At 41.9% G+C, this 22,389-nt stretch overlaps 1 protein-coding gene across 23 annotated transcripts in view; it reads left to right on the top strand.

The window, feature by feature from the left end:
* FAM184A (family with sequence similarity 184 member A) overlaps positions 1-22,389 on the top strand; it is a 69,345-nt gene that overhangs the window by 23,669 nt on the left and 23,287 nt on the right. For all 23 annotated transcript variants that reach the window (XR_006740009.1, XR_006740008.1, XR_006740007.1 and 20 more), the window contains exons 2-9: positions 4,049-4,903; positions 5,673-5,808; positions 7,679-7,860; positions 10,087-10,284; positions 13,593-13,715; positions 16,983-17,144; positions 19,756-19,877; positions 20,334-20,484. Coding sequence is in view for 17 of the 23 variants with exons in the window: in XM_036415425.2 (XP_036271318.1) it covers positions 4,049-4,903; positions 5,673-5,808; positions 7,679-7,860; positions 10,087-10,284; positions 13,593-13,715; positions 16,983-17,144; positions 19,756-19,877; positions 20,334-20,484 (1,929 nt within the window). In the remaining 6 variants the exon portion in view is untranslated. The remainder of the gene's footprint in view (positions 1-4,048; positions 4,904-5,672; positions 5,809-7,678; positions 7,861-10,086; positions 10,285-13,592; positions 13,716-16,982; positions 17,145-19,755; positions 19,878-20,333; positions 20,485-22,389) is intronic.

Raw genomic sequence — 22,389 nt, 5'->3', positions numbered from 1 at the left:
TATTGATTGCCACCCTTTTATTGTTACTTTTTATGTTTTTAGAAATTTATTTTAACATTTTTTGTGAAAGAAATATTAATATATGACCATTATGATATTTTATTTCTTTTATATAATACACTTTTAAATCATATAATTGATTCTTCCAGTGTGTGAGTTGTAGTGGTCTAGTAAATAGAGTTGATGTGAATGGAGATTTTAAAATTTATTTGTGGCTCCCAGTTTTATCTATATATATCTGTCTATATATATATAGATCAGAAGTCGGTAATAAGGTCTTTGCCACAATTACTCAGTTCTGCTGTTAGAGTGGGAAAGCAGCTGTAGGTAACACAGTAGTCCCCCTTGTCCAGTTTCTTCTTCTGAAATTTCAGTTACCTATGGTTAACCACAGCCCGGAAATATTAAATGGAAAATTCTGGAAATAAATAATTCATAAGTTTTAAGTTATGTGCCACTGTGAGCAGCATGATGAGAATCTCATGTCGTCCACTCCAAGCTGTCCGGGATGTGCATCATCCCTTAGTCCAGCTTATCCGTGCTGTACATCCGGTGCCATAAATTATTTTCAGGAGAGAGACCACATTATTATTATTATTATTGTTAATCTCCTACCATACCAAATGTATGCATGAAACTTTATCACAGGTAGGTATGTATAGGAAATAACATTGTATATACGGGGTTCAGGACTGTCTGCAGTGTCAGGCACCCACTGAGGGCCTTGGGATGTATTTCCTGTGGATAAGAGAGCGCCACTGTACATCCACGAATGGGCAGAACTGTGCGCTGATAAAACGCCACTCCAGAGCCACAGCGGCAGCAGCCATGGTTTGCCTGCAAGCTCCAGTTTGCTGACCCCTGCATTTGAATATAAAGTGAACTAGAGCTCCTCACCATAATGTTTCTCTCTTATTTGTCAGATGTTTTGGTTCCTTTTCTTACTCTTTCTAACCTAATGCTATCATTCCTACTTCTGTCCTGTTTAATTTAACCTTTTATTACATTTATTCACACTTGTGTGTACTACTGTGCTTTTTGTACCACCAGCTACTTTTCCAGGCTCTTTAACATCCTTACACAACTTTCCAGCCTGTTTTCAAGACTCCCCCTGCCAAATAAATAAATACATAAATATATATACCTATGTATACATAAATTATATGTATAATTATCCTAACAATCATTGAGTTTCAGGGGTGAGTGTGGTTAGGGAAATGGGAGTGCTGAATGTAAAGGAAGACGACACTCCCATGGGTTTGGGTGGTCTTGGGTGGTCTGGCAAGACTTATGAAAGGATACGGGACTTGCGCTGACTCTTGAAAGACTGGAGTGAAATTAAATATTAGGAAAAAAAAGAAAAGAAAAGCATTTCAATAAATTACTGACAAGGAAACGCTCATATATGGTCTCCCTCCACATTTCATCACCAATTAGATGGCATTCCACCATGGACTGTTCCTTTTCAAGATCATTACCTTGAGCAAAGTGTTGATGGTGTGACTTGTTTTTCTCTGGAGATTCCATCTCTTTGGATGATCACTTTCCCTTCCATGTGCTTACTGAAATAAATAAATAAAAAGACGATGCATACAGACCTGGGGCCACGACCAGCTCTGCTCTAGCATCCTGTCACATGGACTTCTCTCCGGCTGGCCGGCCTGTGTTTTCATCATGCCCCAGTCTTTTCTGGCCACCAGCTTGGTAGGCAGGTCTGACCCCGGAGAGGGACTAGAGAGCCATGCAACTTTCCGGGATCTATAACTGTGTAAGTGAAAGGAGTCCTCCAGGGCACCTGTGTTAGCTCACTAGGGATGTAACTTGGGGTTTGGAATTATGGTAACTAAAGATAAAGACTATAAATAAGCATTTATTTCCCTTCTGCACCCCTATTTTCCTGTGGACCTCGGAGGAGAAAGACAGCTGGGGGTCCTGTCATTCCTCAGTCTCTTTACCTTTGATCTGAGTAGATCGCACAGGATAGTTCCAGCAGGCCAAGCGAGGATGCGGACAGGGGGCTCTGTCTGCAGCACAGCCCTGTGTGGAGAGGCCGGAAGTGTGCCTTCCTTCCGCAGGTGCAGCTGCGGGCCCAGCAGGGGACAGTCCGGATTCCGAAGTAGGATCTAGAGCTTCCAGGATAATGTGAAGAGCCAGGTAGTCTGCCTAATTGCCTCAGGTTACATAAGCACCAGAACGACAAGGCTTTTGCATCTTAATTGCAGTGTCTGCTGTTTGGTGCTGGGGCTCATTTCTAAAGGCAGAGTAAGAGCACGTTAAAACGAGCAGAGCCCCAGGACACTGCCTCCTGGCTTCTGGGTGATTGGATTGTGTAATCCCTCCTTTTTTCTTCAGGTGACAGTGGGCACATCTCTAAAGCCTTAAATAATAGTTACGAAGAGTGGGACCGCAGGGTAGGATGGGGGATGTCAGGGAAGAAAGAGGGATGGGAGTGCTACCATAAAGGGAACATATAGTCATTTGGGATGAAGGTTGGGGCTGCCTCAGTGGCGTCATTCAGACCCAGGACTGAAATGGAAGTAAAGGCCTGGACCCAGAACGCTCGGCTGCAGGAAACCGCCTTGTGTGGGGGCCGAGGGGAAGTGAGGCGATGAGTCAAACTTTATATGTGAGCAGCAAAGCGCTAATTAGAACATGTAAGGAGATCCCCGGGGAGAGAAGAGGATCTGGCTTTAAAAACCTCAGGGAATTAGAAAAGGAAATTTCTAAGTTTCAAATGGATTGAATACTAAACAGGCAGAAGAGGCCTTGGGGAAGGCTTAGGGCCCAGAGCCCCCACTCATGCGAAGCTGCTCTCTAGGCCACCAGTGGAGGCAGAGGTTTTCTTTCCTTCCTCCCTCCCTCCCTCCCTCCTCCTCCCTCCTCCCTCCTCCTCCCTCCCTCTTTCCTCCTCCCCTCCTCCCTCCCTCCTCCCTCCTCCTCCCTCCCCTCCCTCCCTCCCCTCCCTCTCTCCCTCCTCCTCCCTCCCTCCCTCCCTCCCTCCCTCCCTCCCTCCCTCCCTCCTTCCTTCCTTCCTCCCTCCCTCCCTCCCTCCCTCCCTCCCTCCTCCCTCCCTCCTTCCTCCCTCCCCTCCCTCCCTCCCTCCCTCCCTCCCTCCCTCCCTCCCTCCCTTCCTCCTTCCTTCTTTCCCTCCTTCCGTTTCCCCTCCTCCTTCCCTTTTCCTTTCCTCCCTCCTTCCTTTCATCCTCCCTCCCTCTCCCTCCCTCCATCCCTCCCTCCCTTCCGTCCTTTCCTCCCTCCCTCCCTAACTCCCTCCCTCCCTCCCTTCCTCCCCTTCCTTCCTTCCTCCCCTCCCTCCCTCCCTCCCTCCCTCCCTCCCTTCCTTCCCTCCTTCCTTCCTTCCCTCCTTCCATTCTTCCTTCCCTCCTTCCTTCCTTCCTTCCTCCCTCCCTCCCTCTCTCCCTTCCTTCCTTCTTTCCTTTCTTCCTTTTCTTTCTTTCCCCTCTCATTCAATTTTATTCTCCCCCCCCCCATTTTTAAATTAAGGTATTACATGTGTACGTATCTTCCCATTGCCCCTCGCCACCCCACTCCATACCTGCCCTCACCCCCCAGTGTTTTGCGTCCATTGGTTCTGCTTATATGCATGCAGACCAGAGATTTTCTATGAGGGTTTCTCCTGATCCCACCACCGCCCCCGGGAAGCTAGCCTGGGCTGTAGGAAACCTCCCTTCTCACAGACCAGGTGGCCTCCTTTGTCTCTCTCCTCCTCGCTGTTTCATTTGTAGTGAAACAGTCTTCGTTTTGAGCGTTTTCAACTCCTAATTAAAAAGTCTTCCGATGCATATCTTAAGATTGTTCTAAGAAAACAGTTGGCTAAGGAAACCGATCTGTGAGTTCAAAAACGGTGCATGACGTTTCGGCATGTAATATATCTATCGGTCAGTATCCAGTGCATAGAAAATTGTCAATCCAAATGAAAGAATCAACTTCAGGTGAGAGAAAGAAATCAATAAAACGGAGGTAAGCAAAAAATAAACAAAGTGTACGTCCCCTGAAATTTTCTCCTTTCTTCTCTCACACCGTGCAGGTGATATACGCCCTGAACACGAAGAACGATGAGCACGAGTGTGCGATTCAGGCCCTCAAAGATGCTCACGAAGAGGAAGTCCAGCAGATTCTCGCCGAAACCAGAGAAAAGATCCTGCAGTATAAGAGCAAGGTGACGGAGGAGTCGGACCTGAAGAGAAGGATCCAGGCGCTGGAAGCGTCCCTGGCGGAGCACGCGAAGGTGAAGCAGCAGGCGTTGGCCGAGTTCGAGGCCTACAAGCACCGCGTGGAGGACACGCAGCTCTGCGCGGAGGCCCAGCACGTCCAGCGCATCGTCACCATGGCCAGGGAGGTGGAGGAGATCCGGAGGAAGTTTGAGGAAAGGTTGCGGAGCTTTGGGCAGCTCCAGGTACAGTTTGAAAAGGACAAAAGGTTGGCGCTGGAAGACTTGCGGACCGCTCACCGGCGGGAGATCCAGGAGCTGCTGCAGTCCCAGCAGGAGGCCAGCGCCCCGGGGCCCAACGGGCAGGAGAAGGAGGGGGACCCGCTGCGAGTGGAGGTGGAGACCCTCAACAGAACCCTGGCAGAGCTGAAACTGGAACGGCAAAGGCTCATTGAGGATTACGAAGCCAAGTTGAATAAGGCTCAGTCCTTCTATGAGCATGAGCTGGACACCTTGAAGAGGTCACAGCTGTTCACCGCAGAAAGCCTGAAGGCTAGCAAAGAAAAGGAAGCCGACCTCAGGAAAGAATTTCAGGCACAAGAAGCAGTTTTACGGAAAACCATAGGGAAACTGAAGATGGAGTTACAGATGGTTCAGGATGAAGCTGGGAGTCTCCGGGACAAATGCCAAAAGCTTCAGGCAGCCCTTGTCACCGCGGAGAACAGTGTTCAGGTGAGTGAACAATATTATTTCCAACACAGGGATTCCCCCCCCGCTCCCACCCCCCAGTTTCCTTTAACTTATCTCCCCCTCGCCCCCCCCCCATTTTGCATTTTTCTGTTCCTTTTTGGGAAAAACCAATAGAGGGGTCATCTTTGCTACTCTGTAGTTATTACCATTTCCTACTAGGGCTGCAGGCCCCAAAAAACCTGAAAAGATATTAAAGGCCCAAACAATAATTTTAAATCTTGCTCAGTGTTTTCTACAAAAGAGTTTTATTTAAATAACATGTTAATATTTTCCATAAGCGCTTTGGGACTGTTAAAAATATTGGGCTTTGAGATTACTTGTGAGTTTTTTTTTCCCTTCATTAAAAATGGTTATAAGTGTCTGTCACCCACCAAACAATTTAAAACTTGGTACTGCTACATGTGATTTTTGAATTAGAAGTTGTTGATGCTGCCTGGCCAGTGTGGCTCAGTGGTTGAGCCTCAACCAGGAACCAGGAGGTCAGGGCACATGCCTGGGCTGCAGGCTCTCTCCCCAATAAAGGGCATTTGGGAGTAACCGATCGATGATTTCTCTCTCATCACTGGTGCTTGCCTCTCTCTCTCCCTCTCCCTTCCTCTCTCTGAAATCAATAATATATATATATATATATATATATATATATATATATATATATATATATAATTTTTTTTAAGTTGTTGATGCTTATAATTTAATTATTTAGCTTAGCGTCATTCTGGCATATTAGTAACGGCTACTTGATCTTTCTTAGGGTCTTCAGAAACAGCTTGACGATGCCAAGCAGGGAGAGATGGCTTTGTTAAGCAAGCACAAGGAAGTGGAAAGTGAGCTGGCAGCAGCCAGAGAGCGTTTGCAACAGCAAGCTTCCGACCTTGTCCTCAAAGCCAGTATGTCTGACCCTCGTCCTTGGTGATTCCTCAGAAAAAAAACAATGCTTAAATGTTCATTCAAGACAAAATTCTTATAATGTTTTAAAATTATTTAGAGTCTATGTTAACGGACTCTGATATCTTATTCGTCAGTCATAAATAAGCAACTGATAACTTAGTTTTAGAAATGGGTATTTTTATAGAAAAATTAATAAAAAGAGTTAGCAATTGTTAAGGCACCAGGAAACCAGACACTAAAATAAAAAATGCAGTCCAGGTCCTGGCCGGTGTGGTTCAGTGGGTTGAGTACATCCCATGCCCCAAAGAGTCACCAGTTAAATATCCAGTCAGGAGGCAACCTACTGATGTTTCTCTCTCTCTCTCCCTCTCCCTTTCCCTCTTTCCCTCTCCCTTCCTCTTTCTCTAAAACCAATTACAAAACATTTTTTTAAAAATGCACTCATAAGAGGATGTGTCTATTAAAAACATGTTTGGTAAAGTATGTAAAATGTGTAAATTACAGCACCACTGTTTTTACTTATTAATAAGGACCACTTTATGTACTGAAGCTGCCTTGCCCCTCCTGGCGTGGCTGCAGTGCTGATTTCCTAGTCCTTGTCAGAGGATGAGGCGGCCCACGTCTGTTCTGAAGTTACATTTAGCCTGAGTGTTCAGTGGGCCAGGTGAAACCATTGGGACTAGTTCTTTGCAGATGTCTCCTGATTGGATGGTTCATCAGTGAGTCCCAGATTACCCTTTCCCTAAAGGAACAGTTTTTTTCCCTAAAGTAGCATGCATAGAAATCACTGGGAGGGCATGTACAACCGCAGACACTGGGCCCTAGCCCCAGAGTCTCCAGTGCAGTAGGGCTGGGGGAGCATCATTTTGAACTGGAGTGAGTTCCAAGTGCTGCTGGTGCAGGGCGCCTTGAGAACTGCCCCAACACATGCTTTTCCATGCCTTTTTTTTTTTTTTTTAATCTCACACTCACTTTATAAAATTTTTTATTAAAGTTATTGGGGTGACATTTGTGAATAACATTACATAAGTTCCAACTGTTTAGTTCTATAAAGCATCATCTCTGTACTGCTTTGTGTGTTCACAGCCCAAAGTCCAATCTGCCTTTGCTGCAGACTAGACTTTACATACATTTTCCTATGTAAAAATACGTAGGAAAATTTTAACCTCTTCATTCTCCTCCCACCCCCTTCCCCGCTGGTAACCACCATCGTGTTGTCTGTGAGTGTGTAAATTCAATGCCTTTCTAATCACACTCACTTTTCATCTCTCCCTATTCCCCCTCCTTTTTCCTTTACTGTTGTCATTTATTTTACTTTTTCATAACATTGCTGACTTTATCTGTCTTCTACTCCACCTTAGTTCTTTATCTTGTCTAAAACAAATTCGCTTTCAATCAAACTGCTGTCTGCCGTCTTCACTCCCTGCATACAGATTTCTTCTTCTTCATGCTAGAATTTGGAAAAAAGAAGATATTAGAAAAAACAGATTACCCATTCTGGTACTATAATCTTGGCACATCCTCCTTTACTTTGTTTTACTCCTAATACTTTTATTCCCATCCCCAAGGAGTTGCTTCTGCTTCAATTTGTATGGTTTGAAATCTTAAAAAAGCAAGTGGTATAGTCCCGGTGCAGGGAGCAATATCAGTGCACTTCTTTCTAATTTAATTTTTTTTTTCTACTTGGGTATGAAGTATTCCCATGGCAGATATTTCAGTTTTATATAGTGAAGAAATAAAAGAGCTATGTGTACATGCAGACCATTGACTTCACTAAGGTATCAAACGCAATTGTGTCCATAAATATAGACTGCTTTATACCACGGTATAACGGATTTTAAATCGGAGGGTTTTTCTTTTGGGGAGTAGGTCATATTGGAATGCTTCAAGCAACTCAAATGAACCAGGAGATCACAATTAAAGATCTAGAATCAGAAAAATCAAGGACCAGTGAGAGATTATCCCAGCTTGAAGAAGAAAAACATTTTTTGCAAAGCAAAACCCTGAGTCTGGATGAAGAGCAGAAGCAGCAGATCCTGGAACTGGAGAAGGTAAAATGGAAGGAGGACGCCCTTCCCCAGGAGAGGAGAGGAGGAAAAGTTCAGTTTTCATCTTTTCGGTCTATTTCTTCACTCTAGTAGTTTTGTTCCAGGAAAGAAGGTGTAAATCTATACTATCCCATTTGTGTGTATATTCAGAATATTGTCAGTAATGATTTATAATGTAAAAACGTAAGACATTTAAACTGATTTCAAACCAAATAGACTCTTATTTGAGTGGAGTGTACATACGTGGTTAATTGTATTTGGTTTGCTATGGATGAAACGTATTATCACATAAATACCTAGGAAATTTCTATAAAACTGAAAAGGATACCAAACATCGAGCTCTGAACATTCGTATACTAGACTAAACATGTAAGACATCTCATTTGTAGAGTAATTCTGAATATGTATTCCAGTTTTCCAGATGTCTACAATACCAAGTGGGAGTCCTAGACACTCTTTTCCCTTCATCAACCATGCATATTGAAAAATGTCTGTCCTTGCCCCCCGCTCACCTCCCACTCACTCCCTGCCCGTGTGCTGTCTGGTTCCTCTCACCATCACTGCACAGAACCTGCACTGCCCGCGCCCTCCGGTGGCACCCTGGTAGCTGAACGTGGCAGACCGTGTCCTGCCCTGGCACTTACTCCTCCCTGGCGTACATTGCCTCTCTTTGGGTGTTTCACGCTCTTTCTGTGTTCTTCCCCCCTCCTGGCCTGGCAGGCTTGTTTGTGAGTGTCCCTTCTCTGTCTGTTCCCTTACCAGTGATGTCCCCTCGCATTTTCATCTCCTCCTACACGCTCATTCATTTCAGGAACGTCAGCGACAGCTCCCAACTCTGTTGGTCTAGGTGAGATCTTTTCCCTCAACCTGAATCCTGTGTATCTAACTCCCACTGTACCTCACAAACGTATCAAGTCACCACGCCTAGAGCTTCGTCCCCTCCACAGGACAAGTAGCACTACAGTCTCTCTAATTTGGTAAATCAGAGCCCTGGGAGTTATTTTGATTACTGTCTCCTGAACCCCTTATCTGTTGCTAAGGTCCATCGGTTCTGCTCCCTCAATGTATTTTTATCCCATCCTCTCCTCTACATACCCATTCAATGAAGCTAGATTTAGGCACCTGTCATTTGTTGTCTGGATTACGGTTACAACCTCCTACCCGCTCTACCCGCCTTGGGTCAGCTCAGCAGCCTACTGCCAAGATGATTGGTGTTTGTGTGTGCGTGTGTGTGTGTGTGTGGTTTTTTAAAAAATATATATATTATTGATTTTTTAAAGAGAGAAAAGGAGAGGGATAGTTAGAAACATCGATGAGAGAGAATCATCGATCAGCTGCCTCTTGCACACCCCCTACTGGGGATGTGCCTGCAACCAAGGCACATCCCCTTGACTGGAATTGAACCCAGGACCTTTCAGTCTTCAGGCCGACGCTCTATCCACTGAACCAAACCAGTTTCAGCCCAGCCTTATATATTATGTTCTGTCCACACCTAAACTTTGCCACCTGCTTAACTACCTCTCACCTTTCAAAATGCTATACATGGCTATAAATGCAGGCTTTTGACATCAGATCTAGGTGTGAAATTTTCTCATCTCTAGTTTCCTGATGGGCTTATAAGAATGTAAAGGAGAGAACATGTAATCATCATGAGCTCAAATGTTTCCTCTTCTGAAAAGCTTGCCCCGCTCTCTCTCCACCCCCCCCCCCCTCTCTCTCTCACACACACACACACACACACATTCAGGTTAGGCTCCTTTCCTGATTAATCTCACAACATGTGATGCACACTTCCGTCATAGAAATTATACAGTAGTTATATCACCACTATCTTTTGACTATTTGTCATTAGACTGTGAATGCATAAAAGCATATAATTGGCACTCAATAAAATTATATTGAATAATGTCATTTGAGTGGGTAAGTTGCTGTGCCATTTTACCAGTATGTTCAACTTAGACATATAGGAAGCCTTTCTCTCTTCCGTGTGCGGTTGTGCTAATTCACATTTGGTTCTAACCTTCTATTAGTCTTCCTTATCCTTTGCTTTAAAGTTATTTATTTTGCCTGTGCCACCCTGCCGTTTTCTCAGAACACCCTTTCCATAGTCTGAACCCAGTGGCTCTCAATTCATTCCAGTTCACCTGTTTACTGGGTATTCAGCGTACTGATAGCAGTGATGGAAAAAGCAGGTGCCAATGTATTGATGTTTATTTGTTTTAATTTTAGAAAGTAAATGAAGCAAATAAAACCCAGCAAGAGTATTATGAATTGGAGCTAAAAAACCTGCAAAATAGATTGGAAGGGGAGGTGGCTCAGTTAAATGAGACCCATTCTAAGACTTTGGAAGAACTGGCATGGAAGCACCACATGGCCATCGAGGCTGCCCACAGCAATGCAATCAGGGACAAGAACAAACTGCAAATGGTGAGTTAAAAATGCAATTTAGGATGGCATGTCAATCAGTGGCGTTCCTGGAATGACCCAATGGGACCTTGGCTGTGGAGTACTGATGGAGTTCATTTTGATGGCCACTGTTTGGTGATCACTCTGTAAATCTTGGCTCAAAGAATAATGTACATAAGAGCTCTTGATGTGGGATACGGATTATTAAGTTGCTATGAGGCATTTCTGTTTTTAAAAAAATATATTTTATTGACATTTTAACAGAGAGGAAGGGAGGGAGCTAGAGAGTTAGAAACATCAATGAGAGGGAAACATCGATCAGCTGCCTCCTGCACACCCCCTACCGGGGATGTGCCCACAACTGAGGTACATGCCCTTGACTGGAATTGAACCTGGGACCCTTCAGTCCGCAGACCGACGCTCTATCCACCGAGCCACACCGGTCAGGGCAGGCATTTCTATTTTGTGTAAGCCATAATAGAAGTACTCCCTGCATCTCGAGCTTTCTCTTCATGAGACAGCAACTTAGGGGTGCCGCTCAGGGAGGCTCAGCCGGGTGAAGTGCTCCCTCTCTGTGGCCCCCTTCCCCGGGAGAAGGACTTGTTTTGCTTCCACTCAATGAGGTACTCAGCTTGCTGATAGTAATGCGCTGACAGGCAGTGCTGCATAGTAGAAAGAGCAGGATGTCCCACACATCTGGGCCTTACACCGAGCCCTTTGCTTCCTAACTGCCTGAACTTGGGGCCTAAATGCTATGCCTCAGGCTCCTCGTCTGACAGAGATAAGACCCATCTTATAACGCTCCTGTGAGGGTGACCTGAGATAAAGTGTTATAACCCAGTCCGGCTGGCGTGGCTCAGTGGTTGAACATCAGCCTATGAACCTGGAGGCAACAGTTTGATTCCCGGTCAGGGCACATGCCTGGGTTGTGGGTTCGATCCCCAGTGTGGGGTATGTAGGAGGCAGCCAGTCAATGATTCTCTCTCATCATTGATGTTTCTGTCTTTTTCTCCCTCTCCCTTCCTCTCTGAAATCAAGAATATATATTAAAAAAAGAAAAAGTAAGTAAAAGAATCCAGGCATGTCCTGTCATAGAGTGATAAATAAATGTTGAATATTAATATTTCTCACGGTGTGCCAGACACTGCAGTGATGTCTTTCGTTTAATCCCGTTTTCATTTAATGCTTATAACACTGCTCTACCCATTTTACAGAAGAGGTGATGGGGGCATAGAGAGATTAAACACTTCCTCAAGCTCATGCAACTAGGAAGAAGGACTTTGAACTCAGGTCTCAGATATCAAACCCTGAGGCATTTAACACCACATCACGTGGGCATGTATTAGTGATGGTGCTTATATGCTTCATCTGATAGCACTTTACAGCTTATGAAGAGCTTTCTTATATATTCCTTGTTACTTTATCACAAGGACAGCTACTAAGGGACTAATGGGCGGGAGTGGATTTAGCATCAATACCCTGGATAAAGGGATGATTCTCACTGGGAGTAGGACTCGGTGGGAAATCATGAGATTTCATAACACTATTCAGAACAGTGCACAATTTAAAACTGAGTTGTTCTGCAATTTTCTATTTAATATCCCTGACTATGGTTGAACACAGGTAACAAAACGCAGAAACCAAAACCGCAGATAAGGGAGGACTACTGTATATTTTTCTTTGTAACTCTGATTTCCCCACCCACTTGAAAGTCAGCAAGTGCATAAGCACAGAATCCACGCAGAAAAGATTTAACTCGGGCCTGACGCTGCCATCCTTACAAAGGCATGTGCGACTGGCCCTGGCATGTATCTAGGAACTTGACTTTTTGGAGGATTCCCACCAATCCTGATAAGCCTGGCTCACTGTGCCTGAACTGTTTATGCAAACAACATGGTTTGTGCTGAACAGCTGCTTTCCTCCTCAGAGGCTGGGAATCTGGTGCATGCCAGTCAGGCTGTGCCTGCCTGCCTGCCTGAGCACTGAGTCCCCCGACCGTTCCCGGGGGTAACATTCCACACGTGTGCTCACAGCATGCCGAGAGGCCAGTGTGAGAGGGCTGTGGAAGCTCTGCTGGTTTCCTGCGCTCTGACCCACGTGCCTTTGCCCTTTGACGATCGTGTCCTCCGTGCTTTTACAGTCTTCGTAGCTGTGAGTGTGACTTCATGCTGAGTCCTGTGTGTCACCTCAGCCCATCATCCAACCTGCAGTCTCGACACAGAACCCCATTTTCTACTCTTCTCACCTTACTTCTGTAAAGTGTTAAACGACTTTTGTACCTCCGGGGTTTTTGCACTTGCTTTTTCTTCTGCCTAAGTGCAACTTTCCCCTCTTGTTTCAGCACCTTTTCTGACTGGTGCCCTCCTTCAGAATGCACTTAGAATCTGCTTTATGCAGGTTTCCTCACTAAGCCAGAGCTAGTTCCCCGTCCATGCACGCCAGTACTTCCCATAGGCATCAGATGTTAATCACATATTCCTTAATTGCCTGATACCATGACCTTATGAAAGGTAGGCACCATGACTCATTGCATTTGTATCCCAGGTATTAAATACATGCCTGGCAAATAGTAGGTGTTCTTCCATAAGTATCAGTTTTGCTGGTATTTTCTTCAGATGTCTTGACTCTATATTTGTTAACTTTTCACTGTGTCCCAGTTTAGCACTGAGTCCAGAGTGTTATAAGATTTTTTAATAATGTAAATATAAAATAATTCTGTATTCAAGAGACAGAATTTTTTCTTATCTCATCAATTTATCATTTATAAAACATACTTTTGTGTGTGTGTGTGTGTGTGTGTGTGTGTGAGTATGTTTACTACATCTTGATCTAGACCAAATATTCTTATCATTTAAAAAATTATTTAACTCTAGTCAGTTTGGCTTAGGGATAGAGCATCGACCTGCGGACTGAAGGGTCCCAGGATCGATTCCAGTCAAGGGCATGTGCCTTGGTTGTAGGCTCCTCTCCGGCCTGGCCCTGGTTGGGGCACATGCAGGAGGCAACCAATCAATGTGTTTCCTTCACATCATATTCCTGTCTTTCCCTCTCTCTTCCACTCTCTAAAAAAAAAAAAAAAGGGAAAAATATCCTCAGGTAAGGATTAAAAAAATTATTTAACTACTACATCATAAGTTATTCAAAATGACAAAATGTAAGCCCCCAGGATTAATTTGATTCACTATTAATTTTTATATTAATTATAGGTAAGGCTAATTTGGAGAATAAACTTTCAAAATATAAACTGAATAGTCTTTTTTTTGGAAATATTTGAAGTATACAATATTTGAAATTTTGTTCATTTTTTTAAACATTTTTATTTTCTTAAGGAATTGGAGGAACAATATAAAAAGGAGAAACTAAACCTAGAAGAGGATAAAAGTCAGCTTCAACAAGAGCTAGAAAACCTGAAGAAGGAACTGGAAGACAAGCTGGGAACAGCCAATCAAGAGGCAAGAATTCTATAGACCTGTCACCTGAGTTATGTTTTCATGACAAAATCTTGTGTGATAACCTTGTATAAAGTAGGTGAGCTTCAGCAAAAATAACATCTAGAGTAAAAATAATCAAAAAATGATGCTGAATTATTCATAATACATTGGTCACATCTCACCAGGTAAAAAATTGACTATAAAAAGCATGAGACCCAACATGCTTTGGGAGGGAAAAGCAAATCAAAGGAGAATACCATTGTAAAGGAAAGAAAACAAAGGAGGTTTTCCTACTGTTTTGTAAAACATTGACTTAGTATTCTCTACTCTGACTCCATTTAAAAAAGAGTTTTCAGTCCTAGCTGGTTTTGCACAGTGGTTAGAGCTTCTGCCTGTGGACCGAAGGGTTTGATTCTGGTCAAGGGCATGTACCTTGGTTGCAGGCTCCTCCCCAGCTAAGGCCCTGCTCAGGGCGTGTGCAGAAGGCAACTAATTGATTTGTTTCTCTCACATGGATATTTCTCTCTGTCTTTCCCTCTCTCTTCCACTCTCTCTAAAAACCTATGGGAGAATATCCTCTGATGAGGATTAAAAAAAATAAATTTAAAACATGAATAAAAAAGACTTTCCAAGTTCTAGATAGTGACATCTAAATGAATTTTAAAATTCTATACAAAACTAGAAAAGTCTAAGAATAGCATAGGATAAAAATGTTAAAACCAGGAAGTTGTGAATAAAATAAATGCAAACAAAATGTATAATCATAATATTGTGTATTGCATCCCTTTTTCTCTTTTGCCCTGGTTCAGCTGTGCCCTGCAACAGCCTTGTTACTGTCCTCCTTCCCTCTGTCCTAGTTTATCCTTCTTGTGGACTGATAATTTCTACTAGTTCTTGTCTTGTCAGCTGTCCTTACTTCACCAGAGTCTTCTTTACCAATGGTCTTTAAGTCCTGCTTTCTCATCACTCTGCTTCCACTCACAGAAACCACGTCAAAGTACACAGGCGCCCATGGGAAGGCCAATAACTTGCACTCAGTATTCTTTAATTACATGTAAGCACTTATCCAGAGAAGAAATCACTTGGGAGTGACAGGGAATTAAGATCCTGGATGGTATTATTAACTCAGCCTCTCTTCTGTTGTCCCAGATAATGCACCGCTGGCTCCAAATTTGCAGACCTCTCTTGGCAGGACCCAGTCTTCGTAGTTACGGTCCCACTCGCATTACAAGGCAGTTTAGTGACCATCTGTGCTTCTCATGCAGGTCCCCTGGAGTCCTACTCTCAGTTCTAAATGGCTTCTGTGTTCTTCAAGCCAACATACTCTAATCTCACTAAGAAGAGTTCTAATGAACATGTAACTGATTTTCCTTTTTACTGCATATGCAGTTATATTTTAGCACCCTAGGAATGTTTTTGTGCTGTGTTGGACTGGCTCCCCAAGAATCTGCCTGGCTCATTTCTCCATATGCATTTACTTTTCTTCAGCCTGGGACATCTGTTTTTTCTGTCATTGCTAGAAGCCCATGACACGAATTTGTGCACCAGTGGGGTGCCTCTGCCTGGACAGCTATTGGGGCCATTGGGGCCGCGGGAAGTTGGCCAGCGGCGAGGAGGGACCCTGGGAGGTTGGCTGTGAGAGTGCACTGACCACAAGGGGGAAGCTCTTGCGTTGAGCATCTGCCCTCTGGTGGTCGGTGAGTGTCATAATGATCCCTAGATTGGTCACTTAGGCATTTACATATAGAGATTATTATTATTATTATTATTATTATTATTATCCTCCTTTGTTCCTGACTAGGCTCTCCAGAGATAATAAGCTTTAAGCATTCTTGTTTGTTTCCTGCCCTTAAAGTAAAGGATATCAACATTCCACAGTTAATTATGAATTTATTAATGTGGTACCTTATGTTAATAAATTTTCTAATATTATAGCAATATTGGATTTATAGAATAAGTCCTAATTAATTATGAAATATATATATGTATATATATATGTGTGTGTGTGTGTATATATGTATGTATGTGTGTGTGTGTATGAATATGTATGTATATATATATATATATATATATATATATATATATATAAATAGATTTAGTTTGCCAATATTGATTTTAGGACTTTTGAACCTAGGTTTAAGGAAGAGTGTACTTTTTTTTTTTTTTTTAAATTTTTATAAATTTAGAATTATCTTCAATGTTGAACTTACTTGATTTTTTAAAAATGCTCCTTTATTGATTTTTAGAGAGAGAGCAAAGGAGAGGAGTAGAGAGATAGAAACATTGATCAGAGAGAAGCATCATCCATCGGCTGCCTCCTGCACCCTCCCTATTGGGAATTCGAGCCCACAATCCGGGCAGGTGCCCTGACCGGGAATCGAACCTGCAACCTCTCGGTGCATGGGATGATGCTCAACCAACTGAGCCATACTGGCCAGAGCCCAGTTTTCATTTTTATAGTTTTGATAGGCTTAGTAGTGATATAAAAATGAAATCTTTGCTTCTTTTCCTAGATAATTTAAAATATTTTATTTATTGGTTTTAGTTCTTATAATTTGAGGGTATCAATCTGCTTTGCGTATTTAACAAATTGTCTATTAGCTCCTAAAAGTCAACTTTTAACAATTTCATGAGACAAACTTTGTATGAAATCATAGAAATTATAACTTATTTGAATTTATGATACATTTACAGCTTATCGATATGGACCTAAACTTATCAACTTTAAAAATACCATGAGAACTGGGCTCAAATAAAATATGTGCTTTGACTTTTAAAAGAGGTTTAAAAATATTTTTATCAAAAAATACCTTTTTTTCTCAATCTTTGATAAAATCTTAATCTTGCTTCAAATCCTTTTTATAGGCATTTGATTATGTGATAGAACCTGTATTTCTTTTTTTTTTAAACAAGGAGCTTGAGTTATATCCATTTGTTTACATGATTGTCATGAAAGGGGGAACCATGAATAAGGCCTTCTTTATTTAAAAAAAAATACATTTTTATTGATTTCAGAGAGGAAGGGAGAAGGAGAGGTAGAGATAGAAACATCAATGATGAGAGAGAATCATCAATTGGCTGCCTCCTGCATGCCCCCTACTAGGGATTGAGCCCTCAACCCCGAGCAAGTACCCTTGACCGGAATTGAACCCAGGACCCTTCAGTCCCCAGGCTGACGCTCTATCCACTGAGCCTAATCAGCTCGGGCAAGACTCCAGGAATGTAAGTGGGACTGTGTTGCCAGAGGACTACAGTGAGGTGTGGTAAAAGTACTCTGTTCACTTGCAGGTTGGCCGCCTCCAAGACCTAGTGAGGAAAGGTGAACAAGGGCTGGGCTCTGCGGAAGGCCTCATCGCCAGCCTCCAGGACTCCCAAGAAAGACTGCAGAAGGAGCTTGACTTGACCAAAGGCAGGCTGAAGGAGACCAAGGATGCGCTATTGAAAGTTGAGGTAAATCCTAACCCTGGCATAATCTGAACATCAGCAAGGTAAAAATATCATTTAGTCACTTTGCTTAAACATTATTACAATCCCATTACATATAACTTAGTGTTTTACCTTCCTAGGGCTACGGTAACAAAGTACCTCAAATTGGGTGGCTTACTACAATAGGTGTTTGTTCTCATAGTTCTAACAGATGGAGGTATAAATCAAGATGTTAATATAAGCCAAGATGTTGTTGCCCTGGCCGATATGGCTCAGTTGGTTGGGCACTGGAGATTGCTGGTTTGATTTCCCTGTCCAGGGCATATGCCCGGGTTGTGGGCTCGATCCCCAGTGTGGGGTGTGCAGGAGGCAGCCGATCAATGATCCTCTCTCATCTTTGATGTTTCTATTTCTCTCTCTGAAATCAATAAAAATATATTAAAAAACAAAACAAAAAACTTTAAATACTGATTACATTTTATTTTTAAATCCTGTGAAAAAATAAATTGATTCTTTTTAAAAATATATATTTTATTGATTTTTTTTACAGAGAGGAAAGGAGAGGGAGATAGATTAGAAACATCAATGAGAGAGAAACATCAATCAGCTGCCTCATGCACCCCCCCTACTGGAGATGTGCCTGCAACCAAGATACATGCCCTTGACTGGAATCGAACCCAGGATCCTTCGGTTCGCAGGCTGATGCTCTCTCCACTGAGCCAAACCGGTTAGGGCAATAAATTGATTCTTTTTCATTTTTTTCCCCTTCTGTTTACCTGTCCCTGGTGGCTATATGATATGAGCATTAATATGTAACAAGGAATAGTTGGAATTTAGAGCTAGTGTAATACACAACTTAACATATTTATGTGATGACAGACATATTGATTCTAATCTCCACGTTAGCATTCTGTGGCATAAAGCTGACTAAACTGTATTAAGATGTGGTTTTTCTGTTGTCAAAAGTAACAGGAAGATGATAGTATAAATATAGTGACAGATCATTGCTAAACATCATGATGATCATTTTATAAGGTATATAATTGTTGAGACACTATGCTATTGAATATATACCTGAAACTAATATAACATGGTATGTCAGTGATGCTTCAATAAAAAAATAAGGTGGTAAAAATATACTTAAAAATAAACTGCTGAGATATTTCTAATGGATGTTGATAGAATGTAAGTTATTTTGATATGGAAACATGGAGGTTCTGTGTCCCTAGCTTTGCTGCATTTTATCCTGGTGGCTTTCCCCCTCCACCTCGTCCTGGCACTGAGAATCAGACGTAGGGATTCCATTTATTTATTTAAGGTTCTTGCTCATTGTTCTTCTGTCACATTGTAGAACATGATACATATTTTAAGCAAAACTCTATCAGCTGTTCCGTTGCTGATCTGCTAGACAGTTTTAATTGAGAAAATATAGGTGCTGCATTATAGCTTTCCACATCTTGGGAAAATTTCCTTAAGAGCAAGTGTGTGTTATTTTTAACCTTTCCCCCCATTCTCGCACTAAGAAAGTGCTGCATTGAATTCAGTTCTTAGCACTTACTACTTACGTAATAGCCAGGTCAGCAGTGTGGAATGGCAGTTTCCACACTGAGTTGCTTCTTTCCCATTGATCTAGGACAGTGGTCGGCAAACCGTGGCTCGCAAGCCACATGCGGCTCTTTGGCCCCTTGAGTGTGGCTCTTCCACAAAATACCACGTGTGGGCGCACATGTATAGTGTGATGGAAGGAGTACCCTAATTAAGTTAATAACAATGTACCTACCTATATAGTTTAAGTTTACAAAATTTGGCTCTCAAAAGAAATGTCAATCGTTGTACTGTTGATTTTTGGCTCTGTTGACTAATGAGTTTGCCGACCAGTGATCTAGGATATACCCCTTAACAGCTGCAGTCAGCAGGTGGGTGATCCTGAATGGTCGTTGTGATAACGGGAGGAGGGGCCATCATCTGTTCTTCTCTTGTACCCTTGGAATAGCTACAGTGTTGGCAGGGATGAAGGAAGCCAGTGTTGTCCAAAAGGTCACCAGCCCCAGGCTCCAGAGAGCTACTTGATTTATGCTAATATAGAGGGACTTCATATATATCGTATCATATTATCATAACACCAAACACACTAACCGTTGGCTTGAGGTTATATATTAAAAAAAAAAATACTCAGTAGCCTAAATTTCTCATATTTCAATCATATCAGTGGGGTACAGCTATAATGCTTAAGCTTTGAATAAATAGCATACTTTTGAATGTGAACATGAATGAATTTGAATAACTTATCTGTGTATGTAATGCATGCACATGTAAAGATAATTGACTAATAATCACATACCCATGATATGGAAGCTTTAGTTAGGATTACTAATTATGCTGTCTTTAAACTGCCTAAAGTAACTTTTAAATTTATAGACTGTAAGAAAAGATAGTTTACTCAAGGGCATTTAAATGATAAAATGTGTACCATATATTTTATTGTCAGAAAATCTCAAGTATTTATCATAGATCACACTGCCAGTTACTGTGCCGTAGGAATTTGTCATGATGCGCGCACTCTGCTTATTTGCAATAACCAGCAGTGACTTGGCTTTTGAAGACCAGTCTTTACTGAGGAGTTTTTGTTCTTCAGAGTGAGCTAGAACAAGCGAGGCAACAGCATGAAGAAACACTTGCTGCCCTGAAAGGCGAGGAGACGCTCAGAGTGGACAGAATGGCCCAGGACTTAGAAATAAAATGGACTGAAAATCTTAGGTACAGTTTTTACTCTGTAATGTAATCTCATCAGTGCAGATGTGCAGAAAAATGTTTTTCTCTGTGGCTTACACTGTCTTCCTGTTGACGTAGTAGCAGCATTTTCAATGAGTTTTTCTCACGATTAGATGCAGAGAAATTGGAATTTTTTTCCTGTTTGAATACAGATTGCTGTTTTCTGATTTCGTTTCTTTGAATATACAATAGATAGAGTACTAACCTGAAGTCAGAAGACTTATTTGTTCTAGTACCTATTCTGCCACTGATAAAATTGTTAAACCCATGATCTTGGGTTAGTTACCAATTTACCTTCTAGTCTCTCACTATGCAATAATCAGCTCCTATTCTGAGCTGACTTCTGAGGATTAATTACTTAGGAAACATGTGAACAACTACACTACAGCTATTGAGATAAATAATTCTCCTTATAAAGGAAATGCATTTGTTTTATTCTAGACAAGAGTGTTCTAAACTTCGTGAAGAGCTAAGACTTCAACATGAAGAGGATAAGAAGTCGGCAATGTCTCAACTTTTTCAGCTAAAAGAGCGAGAGAAAAATGCAGCCAGGGATTCGTGGCAGAAGAAAGTGGAAGATCTCTTAAACCAGGTAATTAAGAGTCTGCATATTATAAAGTTCTATTTTCCTGGACATTCACTAGCTTGGGGAATATTACAGCACATCATATGTTAGTTCACTGTATTTTGTTATTTTTCTTTTCTTTTACAAATTATTTTTCAATTATAGTTTGCATTCGATATTATTTTGTTTTAGTTTCAGGTGTACAACCGAGTGGTTAGACAGTCATATATACTTTACAAAGTGATCCCCCCAATATTTCACATATGCTCCTGGCAACTTACATAATTATTAAAGTGCCCATTAATATATGAGTGGATAAAAAACGTTGTAGTACATTTATACAATGGAATATTACTCAGCCATAGAAAGGAATAAAATCTTACTATTTGCTATAGCATGGTTGGATCTACAGGGCATTATGCTAAGTGAAATTAGACAGAGAAGGACAAGTATATGATTCAATTCTATGTGAAATCTAAAGGACAAAATAAATGAACAAATAAAATAGAGCAGACTTGTAGATACGGAGAACAGACTGATGGTTGACAGATGTGGGGGGGGCGAGTGGAGGGAAGTTAGGGGACTGAGTGAAAAACTAACAAGAAGCTTAAGATGTTTTAAAACAAATGGACTATTATATAGGGCATCGGTTTTTTATTAACATGGATCTATATTTTTGCATATAGATTTTTTAGTTCATCCAGTATTCTCTTAAACAGACCCTTAGGATGACATTATCCAGTCTGGTGGTTTAAATACCATCTATATGCCAGTGAATTAGAAAGTTAAATCTCCAGCCTTGACCTCTTACCCTGAACTCAGAATCCCTTGGTTGGCTAATAGGCATCTCAGACTTCGCATGTCTGACTCAGAAGTATTGATTTTCACTCTCCATCTATCATCCCAGCATCTTCACTTCTTGGCACAGCTTGTTGTTCAAAACAAAAAATGAAGAGTCATGCTTAATTTCTTTCTTTCTTTCTTTTTTTTTTAACCTTTTCCATAATCTGTCAGTCCTCTTTATTCTACCTCTGAAACATATCCAGCTCCATCCACTTCCAATTTCCTTAGCAAACACTAGTCCAAGCCACTGTTTATAATGGCCTCCTACCTGACCTCCTCAATTTCACTTTTCCACAGAACTCAGTGATCTTTATTAACAATTTTTAAAAAATATGTTTTTTATTTATTTCAGAGAGAAAAGGAGAGGGGAAAAAGAGAGAGAGAAATATCAGTGATGACAGAGAATCATTGATTGGCTGCCTCCTACACGCCCCAGACTGGGGGGTCAAGCTATAACCCAAGCACGTGCCCTGATGAGGAATTTCACTGTGACCTCCTGGTTCATAGGTAGAAGCCCAACCACTGGGCCAAGATGGCTGAGCCAAAGTGATCTTTTATGATGTCAATCAGATCATGCCATTCTCCTGCTTAAAATTCTCTCTGGGCACTGCATTGAGTTAAGGCTCTTATTCCAACTCCTTCGCTTTCCAAAAAGACCTGAAACCATCTTGCTCCTGCAGATACCTCCCCTCTCATTTCAGCCTCACAAACAGCACCCTGGCTTGCACATACGCACATGCTCAGCTACTCCGAGCTTACTGCCACCTCAGGGTGTTGGTGCTGATCCATTTGTCCATACGCTCTTCTCCCAAGATCATCTCCTTTTGTGTCTGGATCCTCCATTAATTCCAAGTTGATTGTCACTTCTTCAAAAACATCTGTCTTTGCCATCAACCCAATATCACCCCCAGTCATTTCCGATCACAACAACCTTTTTAAAAAAGTGTATGTATATGTATCATGAACTTTATTTTTCCTATCTGTTTTTGTGTATTGGTTTTACTTTGTTTTTCTATTGTTTCCTTACTCTGCTTATGATATCTCCTGGAATATAGTATGACTCTACTAAATATTTTAAAAATGAATTAT

This window comes from Pipistrellus kuhlii, unplaced genomic scaffold (assembly GCF_014108245.1).
Source record: "Pipistrellus kuhlii isolate mPipKuh1 unplaced genomic scaffold, mPipKuh1.p scaffold_m20_p_5, whole genome shotgun sequence".
NCBI classification, from domain to species: Eukaryota; Metazoa; Chordata; class Mammalia; order Chiroptera; family Vespertilionidae; genus Pipistrellus; species Pipistrellus kuhlii.
The sequence above is the reverse complement of the archived record's forward strand: the minus strand, read 5'-3'. Positions and strand labels throughout refer to the sequence as shown.